This window comes from Colossoma macropomum, unplaced genomic scaffold (assembly GCF_904425465.1).
Source record: "Colossoma macropomum unplaced genomic scaffold, Colossoma_macropomum, whole genome shotgun sequence".
NCBI lineage: Eukaryota > Metazoa > Chordata > Actinopteri > Characiformes > Serrasalmidae > Colossoma > Colossoma macropomum.
In genome coordinates, this window is record NW_023494802.1 from 30144211 (window position 1) to 30157669 (window position 13459).

The 13459-nt window shown below is 39.6% G+C and overlaps 1 protein-coding gene across 7 annotated transcripts in view; it reads left to right on the forward strand.

Moving 5' to 3' along the window:
- LOC118821931 (utrophin-like) overlaps positions 1 to 13459 on the forward strand; it is a 301986-nt gene that overhangs the window by 200956 nt on the left and 87571 nt on the right. For all 7 annotated transcript variants that reach the window (XM_036590622.1, XM_036590623.1, XM_036590621.1 and 4 more), the window contains 3 exons: positions 6975 to 7243; positions 9902 to 10048; positions 12089 to 12167. In XM_036590622.1, coding sequence (XP_036446515.1) covers positions 6975 to 7243; positions 9902 to 10048; positions 12089 to 12167 — 495 coding nt within the window. The remainder of the gene's footprint in view (positions 1 to 6974; positions 7244 to 9901; positions 10049 to 12088; positions 12168 to 13459) is intronic.

Sequence of the window (13459 nt, forward strand, 5' to 3'; positions counted from 1 at the left end):
ACCAGCAAGATGGCAGCGCAAGCGACCAAAGAAACTCAAAAATGTGAGAATTGTCTCTGTTAAAGAATTACAGTAACCATTGTATTGTCTTAGTTTCATTTTGTTTCAATGTATTAAGGACCTTTTTTCATAACAAGCATTAAAAATAGCTAGTAGTTTGCTGATGTCTCAGTAGCTAGCTAGCTAGCCAAATTTCCCATTCCACCTTAAATGGTGCAGCCAGGTCTTTTTCTGGCACCTCAGGCGTCAGAACTGCTGCTCCATTTAAGGTGGAACGGGAAAATTTGAGCAAGAAGCTGGTGAATATCTGACTTCAGCTTCATATCACCAAAGAATCAGGGGTGGGTGATAATAGATAATTGTCGTATCCCCCCTTTTGAAGGCATATGATTCCCCAAATATAACTAAATCCCAGTAGTGAGGTTGCTGAACTTTACCCTCCTCTGCTATCACTGCAGACTGGCAGGGCCGCCTACAGAGCAGCGCTAGTAGCTGTTAATGAAGTAATGCTCTTTTTTATTTGAGAGTTGTCCCATTTCATAGTGGAAAGATTTCAGCCCTTTGTAACTCAGTTCCAAGGGGCAAGATGACACTCAAAACCATGGAGTAGGGCTAAAAATAAGAAATGGGATTGGGCCTTAATCTGCCTAGATTGGTATTAGAGAGAAAAATAGCATTTACTTATTTCTTTAGGCTTACAAATGCAGTAAATAAAATGCAGACGTTTTGGCACAGTGACCCAGCATCACCTGAACATGTAGATACAGTACTGTGAAATTTCCAGTCAAAACTATCATTAAGTACAAGTTATTCATTTTTCAGCAGACAAATATTTAACAAAAACATCAACAACTAAATATAATATCATTGTTTCAATATTCAGTGTGTCCACTCTGTCCCTTTACTATAGCTTCCATTTTTTTAGGAGACTCTGTTTCAGTTTCTCAAATCTGCAGGGATGTTTTTCCACACCTCCAATGTTCAGTCTTAGAAGTTAGTTGCGTTTTCTGCTTCTCACACTCCAAGAAATCCTGAACACATCGAGTGGTGTTGAGTTCTGGACTATGGGGTGTTTTGAATACCGGCAGCTTCAGCTGCTTGTTTCCTTTTCTCAGTAAGGGCTTCTTGACAGCTACACATCCTTTCAGACTCATAGCGCTGAGTTGTCTCCTCACAGTGGAAGGATGGACAGAAACACCTGTGGATGTTTTCAGATCTGAAGCAGCTTGATTTTCTCCTCTCTCTCAAAGATGAAAGCTTTAAGTGCTGTTTATCTGATGAGGGCAGTTTTGGTGTCTACCAGGTTTTGCAGTTGGTTGATAGAAGCCCCATTTTCTCTGTAGCTTTTAATCTTTTGTTCTGGAAACTCCTGTTTTTTCCACTTATTTTCCCTTGACGCTGCCCTTGCTTGTGTAATCTCCTCAGAAATATCTCCTGAAAAATGAATAACTTGTATGTAATGGCTGTTTTGACTGGAAGCCAAATAAATGAAGATTTTCTGACTTTTTCAAGGGTCCAATATATCACATAAATATAAAATTTTGGTTTGAAATATTGCGTCAAATCACATCTGATCTTCTGTCCGATGGTGATAATTTCTTTAAGCAATTATCTCCCAATACTGATATGAACCTGATATCATTGTGCATCCCCAGCTTTCACTATCAGTTATATTAATACCACTTATCAGTTTCTTAAAGGTAGCTGAACAATTGAAAGCCATGCTCAGCCTTTCAAAGACCTCAAAATACTTGGACGTGGAAAAAGGATTAAGGCATCTTATTAAGAAAAATAAACAAGGATACCTTTTAAAAAGACCATTAAAAACAAGAAATAAACACCATGTGGTCATAAATTACTATAAATGAGTGTGTCCATCAGATTCTCTTTTTCTGTTTTTAATGGAGTAATAGTGACAACCTCGTCCATGATATTATTATACAAATAAGACTTTTCAAACTGCTTGGTCATCTTCACTGCCTGAATAACATGCAAGTATTCAGTGTGGTGTGTTTTGCCTTTTAAATGAGGAGGAAAGCAGTTTTGGAGCTGCAGTGGGCTAATAAACTGTGCTGGCTTTGGAAAACACTGAGCATGGGGCTAAGCTGCATCTGCACAGGCCAGAAAAAAGCAGCTGTAGATAATGAAGAACAGTAAGACAGGTTTACTCAGTCGCTTGACGAGGTCAGAGCTTTTGTGCTCCGAATGTACTGCAGGCTAATTGGTACTGTATGGTTTATGTGCAGTAGGTAATGAGGATGCTTTTGATAACAATTCTACGCTGGTCTAAGTTGGTTTTTGCTGGTCTGGTGCTGGTTTAGCTGGTTACCCACCATAGTCATCCAAATCACAATGCATGTTGGTTTTGCTGGTGATCAGTTATGCTTGTCTGTGCTGGTTTTTCTAGCAGGGGAGGCTGTTAGAGGTAAAGGAATTTGTGCCAAGTTGGAAAGCGATCACTACAGTGGAAAAATTGAAATGCAGTGTACACAACATTACTTTCCCATAGAGACACGCGGAATACATGCCAGAATGAACAACAAAAGCTCTGTTGCGTTGTTTTCATGTCGCTTGATCTTTTTACTGCAAAAACAATATGTGAGGATTTACATTTATAAAATGAAATGTCAGATTTGTTGTCCGATTTGAATAAAATCTGCCTTGAAATGTAGTGAAGGCACGACTGCATTGCTTTCCACGGTGCACTACTTTAAACAGATTTGCAGTAACGTGGAAAACGTGCCAAAATGAAAAGCAGAAGATCCAAATGTGAAGTACTGCATGGTAGAAAGCAGTATAGTCTTTATATGCCTTCATTACATTTCAAGGTGGTTTGTATTCAATTCTGACACACATTCAGTATTTTGTCTATAAAATGTAAATCCTCATGGCTTATTTTTCATATTTCATATATTATTTTAAGGGTGTCAAGCATTTTGGCACGTTTTTCTACATGTCACCATGGAAAGTTAACGTCACAATATTTGAACATTCAAAATAATATCTGATAGGATTAATAGAATTCATTGTTGTTTTCAATCTGACTAAGAGCATAGTCCTGCATTTTAACCTTTGTGTGATGTTCAGGTCTGTGGGACCCATTGCCAATGTTTACCAAAAGAATAAATGATGCGATTTATTATTATTTCAACCTCAGATTTCTTGGTCTGTGCTCACTTTGTGTGAACAATATTTAAAATAACATTTTCAGTGACTTCACACTGTTCACCCCTCACACATTTACTCACCCGTGGGGAGTAAAAGTGCGGAGGTGCTGTGCCCTTCACTCTGTTCTCCTCCTACATGGCCTGCTGTTAGTGTGTGTGTGTGTCTGTTTGTATGTGTTTGTATATGTGTGTTTGTGTGTGAGGGTGGACAACATGGACAGGCTGCTGATTGGCTACAGCTGCTAAAGGAGAACCTACGCTGGCCACTTGTGTTATTTTAAACATCTGGTATGTTTACATAAATTGTTATGGCTGTATTGATTAAAAAAAAACAATGAAGTGGTGGGTCCACCAGACCACTGAGTAACAAAAAACATCAACACCACACAAGGGTTAAACTGGACACTCAGTGTTATTTAGCAAATTTGAAGTCCCTTTTAAATTCATCAGGTGGGTTTTTGGCCTGGAAAGCTCTCTGAACTTTGCAACAGTTGCTGTGAAAGAATGCGTTTGTGGACAGGGCATAGCAGCAGATTAGCTACAGTCAATGACTGTAAACCTGCAGAGTTCACCTATATGATGGGTGTCTCTAATAAAATGGCCAATCAGTGCCGGTTACAGTGACCTAATACACTGGCAGCTCAGTGCATATATGAATTGTTCTGCTCAGTCTGTTCTCACACAGTGCAAATCAGTTCCATTCAGTTTAATTCAATTTAAATCAATCCACTTTAGTTAAATCAAGCCAGGTCAGCTGAGGTTCACATAACAACGATCAAATGCAATAATCTCACCAGTGCCACAGAAGTTCAGTAGGAAGGCATCCCTTCGGGCCTTCCAATCATTTCTTTCATCTCCCGTGTCTCCGCCCAACTGTCTGAGTTACCAGGCGAGCGGTGCGCTCTGCGGTCCTGTCTGATCCCACTCAGACATAGCTAATGATCTGAGGACGCTTTCTTTTCTCCTCCCTCTAATCAAAGCTTTCTAACCTCTCTGTAATCAGCTTCTTCAGTCTGGCTGAACACACCTATCACACCGCAGCCGCGTAGGACTACGTACGTATTCATATATGTGTGAGACGTCACCACTAAGCTTCCAGTGCATTGTATCACACAGTGGGTTGATGTTTTGTCTGCAGGCAAGTTTTAGGGCAAAGCCAGGTTGGCACAGAAAACTGAGGTGTGACTTTTGTTCTAGAAGACACAAAAGGAGCAAAAACAGGAAAACACTAAACTGACATAAGTGACATGGTACGAAATGTAACGTTGCTAGCAAGATCTAAAAATGACAAGACAGCAATTAGCATTGATGCTAATTGCTGGTTGCTATCATTTATCAACTGGGATGGAAAATTCTTGAGTAATTGTGCTTTGTTACTGTACTTAAGTGTTATTTTAGATTGCTGGAGTTTTTAAACACTGTGTCCACTCACTGTCCACTCTATTAGACACTCCTACTTTGTCAGTCCACCTTGTAGATGTAAAGTCAGAGAAAGTAGCTCATCTGTTGGTCATTGGTTACTTTTTTCACAGGTGTTCATCAGTAGCAGCTGTATTTTGGCTTTTTAGCTTAACCTCAGCAGACAGCAATTTGGCCAAATAGAAATCTGGACAAATATCAGTTGGAGAACTAATTTTCTTCCCGTCATGGTCCCAATTTTATTTAATTTGGTTGACCTGGTTCGACCCAACTTGATCTTCTAACATCATGTAGCATAATGCTAGCTTAAGGCTGGCGACTAGCTTGGATTTCAGACTTTGTGTTATTTTGAAAGTTAGCCCAGGTTTGAAAGTTCCACACCAACAGCATGTAGTTAAGTGTCCTTTTAATAGAGCTGCTTTTGTTGAGAGGTGAAAGGAGGTTGGAAGTCATGTAACCAGTGCATTTGGCCAAAATGACCAATAGTTACCATCTCCAGGGACGCTGCATGTGGAGCAGGTGGGGTTAAGTGCTTTGCTCAGGGCTGCAATGGCAGTAGCTATCAACTGCAATTTAGTCTGGGCAACTACAGCCATCAAATTGTCCCAGTGACCCTGACCCTGAAGTGCTCGACTGATGGGCTGTTCTGCTGCTTGATGTGCTTCGAGTGCGATTTGCTTTCTTCATTGTGGACAGATTTTAGCTCTATGAGCTGTAATGTTTACTGTCTGGTTAGCTTTCTGTAAATTACATTTTTACCATCCTGGAGGGCAAAATTTGCCAGGACTCATGTTTGTTTATGTTTATTCCTCACATCTCTACAAATGGGGTTATAGTTTCTGACATTAAATCATTGTCTGAATGAGGAATCAGTTAGAGCGGTCTCCTAATCACACTGTTTTGTTTCTTTTTGATCTGATGTGATTTTCCAGCCACTCTCATTCAGAGCGACTGGAAAAAAATGTGATGAATCTTAAGAAAAATAAATTAATTACTGTATATTTATTTATTATCCAGAAAAAAGGGTAAACAGTAGTGTGAGCTGTGTGCTCAGCAGTTTGAAATGTCTTACATAATTGTGCAGTTTACAGTCATGTAAATAAAAGCTATAGAAGCCGAATTGCAAGGCAAGTAAATGTAGCCAGCTGCATGACTGAATGTTAACTCTGCAATCAAAGTGAAATCAGAGTTCAGATTATCTTTGAATAGTGATGAGGAGACTGATGAATGTGTTGGAATGAAAGTTTAATAGTATTTGAGTTGGCTAATTATCAGTGTCTTCTAAATTTGAGATGATTAATAGCTGTAAAATGATGTTTCCCTGCTTGAGTGTTATAGATTTTGCCCTTCTACAATGCTTGTAGTATCAGTTCCAGTATGAATTTTATAGTCCAATTAGAGCTCAGTTAGTTTTACCTTGGGAACGACTGTAATTTAAGTCATTACTGAGGACATCAGCAGTTTTAAACCAGTATGAGTTTATTGTGTGTGTTTTTACAGTCTAACAGTAATAATGGTGAAGTGATTTTAATCCAGTTGGAATTTACAGTGTGTGTAGTTTTTACAGTCTGACAGTAATAACTGTGATTTTAATCCAGTATGAATTTAGTGTGTGTGGTTTTTATAGTCTGACAGTAATAATTGTGAGTGGTTTTAATCCAGTATGAATCTGTAATGTGTGTAGATTTTACAGTTTGTTAGTAATAATTGTAAAGTAAATAGTCTTCTGTAGTTAACTGAACGTGGAGGTCCCTCAGTAACAGTAATCTTGTTCTGATCTGCCTCACAAAAATGAAATAACAAGGGAATAACTTGGTAACGGACCCGCCTTTGCCGTGTTATTGTTGAGTGTGGCCTGTGGTGTTACACTCATGTTTACATCTGGGCTTTTTTAATCCGGCCTATCTGTGGGTGTTTGAAAACATTATACAGATACTTTATCCCGAACCCATCAGCCAGTGAAATCTCAATAAATTACATTATAGGACTTACGCTTGTAAAACTGATCCAGCTCCAATAGTGCTTATGACCCGAACCACAGACAACAGACGGTGTTTGACGGTGTTTGTGTCTTTCAGAGTAAATAGATTCAGATCCACAGATCACCAAAAAATAGACTTTCATAGCCTTTTAAAAATGTGCCCCTTCTGTTTAGCTGGTGCATTTTGACCATTCTAAGTGTGTTTGCAAAACTCAGAAATACTGAATATCGTAATTTATATTGGTTAGTGCGAAAATATGTTCAGGCGTCATCTTGTGTATTTATCATACTCCCCTCTCATAGCAGTAGATATGCACTTTCTGTAGCAGTATCAATGCTTGTACCAAGAATTCAAGGAACACTTCTGTTTCCATCTTAAACCATTTCTCTCTTTCCGGTTCTCTCAGAGCTGTCTCCGGAGGAGAAGGCCCAACGAGTGGCGAGGGCGATCCGTAAGCAGGCGGCCGAGGTTCGGGAGCGCTGGGAGAGACTGCTGGGGCACGTGGGCGGATGGTACGAACAGGTTGAGCGATCTCTGGAGAAACTGCAAGACCTGCAGAGCGCAATGGACCAGCTGGACCTTCATCTGACCCACCCTGAGGAGATCAAAGCCCAGTGGCAGCCTGTAGGAGACCTCCTCATAGACTCACTACAGGACCACATCGACAAAACCACTGTGAGTCATCATTAACGATTTCAGACTGTACTGTGTACCAGACACACTTAAGGCCAGATTCACTTCACAAACTATATTGCTCTTTTGCTCAGGTGTGATCTTCCTGCCTTGGCAGGTCTCATTCGTAAGTGACCCGTGTCCTCTATTAGTTTGGACACAACTCTTCCCTGAAAGGACCAGCATATGCACGTTTTGTTGTCTATTTAGCCACTGCTAACACTGGATATGTATCTGATCTATAGCCACATATGAAAGTGGTTAGAGGGTTGTGCCACACAGGAAAAGAACCGACCTTTGGTAGGATAAAACAATTTGTGCATTCTGATGAATTTTGATATTCAATGTTCGTAAGATTCAGTGTTTGTTTAACCACAAGGAAGATAAAACACTTTTTTTTTTAATTATTAACATATAACAAATGTAGCAACTCAGTGGTGTACGTTTGAAAACGTGCTATCACTGAAAATAGCCACGGGAAATCTTTTAGACACTGCACTTGAATAACCCAGGCTGCCCCTTCCGATGAGCTAATGAGGTAGTGCTAACACTAGAGTTAACCGGTGTGGTATTAGATGGTGATGACTCATTGAAAACGGTTTTCATTGTTTTGGGTTCTAGCTAACACTAGTATTTAGCCTAGTCACAGTTACAGTGTAGTTGCAGCTGCATTTATATATTCCCATTCACGTTCTTAATAACGTATCCTTGGCAGCGCACTCATGTTACGGCACTGGCATTTTGTTTTAAGTATAATATACTAAACATGCTTTTAAATATGCACAGAGTTAGCCAACTTTACACCATAACAGTGTTTCACAGAATTGTGAATACCCAAATAGTGATTTCATCAGTCGAATATTTGCACCCAAGTACTGAAGTAGCTTGTATTAAGTAAAGGATTAATCTCTCTGTCAGCTGCACGTTGTATCTACTGTCAGCTATTTTGAGATTTCTCTCCTTCTTCTGGGACATAATCCAGTTGGAAAGTATCAGAGGCTGATGCTATCTTGTGGTGAGAGCTAATATTTTGTGGGAAATTGCTCAGGAGATAGACATCTTGCAGCATTGGTCAACCCTTAAGGTCAGTTCAGTTTGGTTTGTGTAGCACTCTGCCATGAAAAGCTCACTAGTGCGTTTTCATCAGACACATATATTAAAAATGCAAGCAAAAAAAATTTAAATAACGACAAAAACACGTTACAGTGCAATGAATTAAACATCATATAGGTATAATATGGTAAATAAAACAGTAAATAAACGTAGTGTCGTATGTAGGAGCAGCCAGGTTTAGCAGTTTTGAGATAAAACTGAGCATAATTAAGTTTTGTTTATGGCTGCATGTTTGCAATGAATTGTTCAATACTGACTACAGTCTTGAGTCTCCACTGTTAGACAATATGAACTAAATCAATTTGGTTTTCAAACAAAACTTGACCTGCTCCTTCACGGCAAGGACTTGTTAATTCTAATAACCGTGGAGAGAGCTATGCTTTCTGGATCTGCCATGGAGAGGCTCCAGCCCACCTCAGGTCAAAGGTCAGCCAATTAAGAGTAACTGATGACGTATGGCTGATCAGTTAGAGTTTGACACTCCAGTGTCCGAATAAAACCTGCTTAATACATCTTTAGGAAGGTTTAGCACAGCCTTTGTTGGAAGTAATGCACTGTTTTGTAAACAACAATACCTGAAGTGGTTTGTAAGGCCAATCTAGTCAAACACATGCACAGATTTCAGCATTCTACAGTCTGATCTCTTACCTCTATATCCCTTAGATGTCTAGAGGTATCACTGCCATTGCACTAGCTGGAGTTATTTAAGGGCCATATCCTATGTTTTTATTAGATTTTACTTTTTTCCCTGAGGTCTGCTCATCACCTTTGTGTTGGTTTATGTACCTACAGTCAAAGCTCATTTCTGCCTGACAACTTTCCTACCCCTCTTTATCCCTTAGAATTAAACAGGCTGTTTTTGTTACTTTCAGACTGATATATGTTAATGATCTCTGTTCTGATTGGCCGCTTTGTATTATGCCTCATTTCAAAAGCAGCCCAGGCTGAAACACTCCTTCAGCGTGAATAGGCTGGGCTAAGTTGTGGATATGTAGAATTGCATTGATTTCAGTGAAAACAAAGAACTGAATTCAGCTTGGTTTCCCAACTTGGACTGGAGAGTGAACAGCACATTTTGAAACTTTAACAGTGTTTACATACTACATCAAACTCTTTTCTTTGCAGAAAGCGACTTTGTTTTTCATGATAATGGACCCTTTAGTCTCTATAATGTGATTTTATAAGACAATGCTAATGCTGCACCATTTAAGTGTAGTAATAAATTATGTAGTTACCCTATTTAAATGTAATTACAGAATTAATTCTCTGCATAGTCCTCAGAAGTTTCCTTTTCAGTACCAGTGCCAGTGCCTGCTGACTGAGACGTGTACATCAGGGAGGGAGGGGCTGGGCTTCTTATTTGACTTTTTTCTGCTTACAAACACAAGTATGATATTGACAGTTAAGAATCTGCCCTTTCCATTGAATTTCTCCACTTCTTTCAGTGAGCGCTGAGTGAGAAATAGATCATATCAAATTGAAACAGGCTTTTATTATGAAAACTGGCTTGTAAGATGTGATTCTGTGCTTGTGTGTGTGTGTGTGTAGGCGTTCCGGGAAGAGGTAGCTCCTCTAAAGCAGGAGATTACGGTGGTGAACTCGTTGGCAAGCGAACTGGCTCCCCTGGACGTTCAGCTGTCCTCCACAACCAGCAGGCAGCTGGACAATCTGAACACACGCTGGAACTTACTGCAGGTACGCTCAGGCCTGATTCACACATACTACCTCTGCATGGAAAGAGCAACGCAGAACGGCTTGATTTTCATTTCAGCGCTAATGTTAACAGGTCAGCGCTTTCACACAGGCTGCACCTGTGTAGCAGCAGAGCTTCCCAGACGGCGCTCTTCAGCAGCGCGGTATTTAGTGAATATACCGCGTGCCACACGCGTCACACAGCAAAGTACACTGAATTAAGCCAGTGACTGAAATGACTATTTATCCATCTGGAAAAACTAATGTCTGTATAACTGTCTCGCTGTATAACGAACGCCGTATGTATGAAAGGCCAGCGTGTCTGAGCTGTAGCGCTCACGCCACGCACAGGTAGCACAAGTGAATCAGACGTAATACACACAGTCCTCTCTTCTCCTTTGTTCTCTACTTTTCTCCTTTCTTCTCTTCTCCTTTCTTCTCTACTCTTCTCTTTTCTTCTCTTCTCTTCTCCTTTCTTCTCTACTCTTCTCCTTTCTTCTCCTTTCTCCTCTTCCCTTCTCCTTTCTTCTCTACTCTTCTCCTTTCTTCTCTACTCTTCTCCTTATTTCCTCTGCTATGCTCCTTTCTTCTCTTCTCATCTTTTTTCTTCTCTCTTCTCCTTTCTTCTCTACTCTGCTCCTTTCCTCTCTACCCTTTTCTTTTCTTCTCTGCTCTGCTCCTTTCTTCTTTTCTCCGCCCCTTTTTATCCACCCAGTCCTCCCCTTTTGAGTTCTTAGTGACTTCCTTCTCCCTTGTTATTTTTTTTTCTTTGTTTCTTGTTTTGTCATCACTTACGTGTCCTTCATTCAGTCCTTCGTTCATACATCACTTTCATTTGCCATTAATCACGTACGCTCCCTCTCTCCCCCTCTCTCTTTCTCTCCCTCTCTCTCCCTCTCCCTTCATTTTTCCTCTTGTCCTTCATCATCACCTGTGTGAACGTCTGAAGGGCAGAGTCTGGCTCATCGTCAGCTCTGTGAAATAGAACTGAGAGAGAGAGAGAGAGAGAGAGAGAGAGAGAGAATGATTTAGTGATGTTGGTAGAGGTCAGAACCGTTATGGTGTAGAATTTGACAGTTTGGTGTTCTGATATTGAAATTAGCACCAGCTTGATTTTTATTGCATTTCCTAATTAGTACAGAAATTCAATGTTATTTTGTATTACAATGCAGAAATAATAAGGAACTGGTAATAACTGTGTTGTAACTCAACAAATGGTCGTAGATCAGTAAATATATTCTTTTGTACAGTTCTTTTGTTTTGTCATTAGTGACTATAACTAACGACACAAAAACCATTTTGGTTTAATTAGTTTTAAAATGTATGGGAATAATTGCAAATATCTGACATCAGGGAAGGCTAATGTACACTGTAAAAAGTGGCTCATCAGATCTTCCTAAAAAATACTTTACGAGTAAATTAACTAGTTTTATTCAACCTAAATAAATGCTTTGAATGAACGATTCTTTTAATCAGTGTAGTATTTTAAGTTGAATAAAATTAGTTCAATTGCTTGTTACCACATGAAGTAATTTTTTAGGTAGATCTGATGAGCCTGTAGTGGACAGGTCAAAATACTGATTGTGCGTGTGTGTATGTGTGTGTATGTGTGTGTGTGTGTGTGTGTGTGTGTGTGTCTGTGTGTATGTGTGATGTCAGTGTTTGTTGTGAAGTGTGTCTGGAGTCAGTATCTGAGTCTCACAGGACTCTACTTTACATTTCAATAGTATAATCACACACTGTAGGGAGAGAAGAGAGAGTGGTGTGTGTGTGTGTGAGAGAGAGAAAGATAAGTCAAAAGAATGTGAACAAAACAGTGATACATTTTGCAAAATCTCTCTCTCTCATTCTGTCTGTCTCACAAATATTCTCTCTCACATTTTCTCTCTCATTCTTTCTCTGTCTCTCTCTTTCATATTCTCTCTCTCTCTGATTCTGTCTTTGTCTCTGTCTCGCATTCTCTCCCTCTCTCTCTCCCTCTCTTTCTCATACATTTTCTTGGCCTCTCTTTCATATATATATTCTGTCTCTCTCTCTCTCTAGGCTGCGATAGAGGAGAGACTGAAACACCTACAGGAAGCACACAGAGATTTTGGACCCTCTTCACAACACTTCCTCTCCAGTATGTTATAACACACACACACTGATCTATATTTGTTTTCATGTTCATGATGCTCTTCATGCTTGTGAAAACTGGCTGTTTTTAAATATTTAATTGTTTACCAAAAAACTTAAGTAAGTATAGATGATAACATTCCCAAAACTGGGATCCACAGTGAGAGCTTAAGGCCAATTCATACTCAGTCAGATTTCATGGATGAAAAAAATGCATATCAATTTTTATTGACATTAATGCCATCTTTCATATCGACAAATGCCCATCATGATGGCGGCAGAGCAGCATCTTGCTCGTAGCAGAGCACAAAATCTTATACAAGCCACACACTTACCAGCAGCAACTGTTAACAAACATAGGCTTATAAACATTAGCAATGCCGGCTCATAGAAATGCTGTATTCAATATTATGCCTAAAAATATCTTAGTGATACTCAGCAGACCGCTACAGACATTTAAAACATGTTAATAAAACTAATAGATTATAGGCTGTTATAAACAGTACCAATCGATAGTTTAAAAAAAAACCTTTTGCCTGAGGTTGAGGTTGTGCCCTGTTACGCAGATGCATTGCTTAGTTGCTGTAAATGAATAGAGGATTGATTTCATTCATTTCCTGGAGTACTTTGGTTTTATCAACTGCACTCGCTGCACAATATGCTTGTAGATGCGATTGTCCTTGTTCAACTGAGCCACACACTTGCTTCCTGTGAGGTTTCTCTCTGTCGTAACATCATTGTAAATACAAGGTGAATTGTATTTACAGCTGTGCTCGTATTATAGGCATCGTTTTTTTATTGCGAGCTTTATTGCACTGAGGTTTCTGATAAGTGGCCAATGAAATATCAGTCCTTCAGCCTCTACTCTCTTACAATCAGATCACTCAGGAAGCCAGCGCCACACCATAGTGGCAAAGATTCTCAGAATCACTTAACGAGAGGGTGAAACCTCAGATGACCGTATAACGGTGCCACCAGAACCCAGTGTGAGTTTATTTAACTGTATGAAAGCAATACTGGCAACTGAAAACACTGAACATTGTTAAAATAACAGAACGATGAAAGTGCACATCCAACCCTCAGCATGTGAATAACATAACACACAAAAAGCTTTTTTTATGAAGAGAGATTTAAAATATTGACACTATCACTTATCAGAATTTTTAGCTCCTTAACCCACAGAATCCCACTGGGATGCCGGCGACCCTGCTGTGCACATTTTGTTAAAATGATTGCCAAAAGTTTGCTTGTCTTTAAGAGATCTATGGAAAGGGATTAGATCCTGGAGATTTCAGCAGA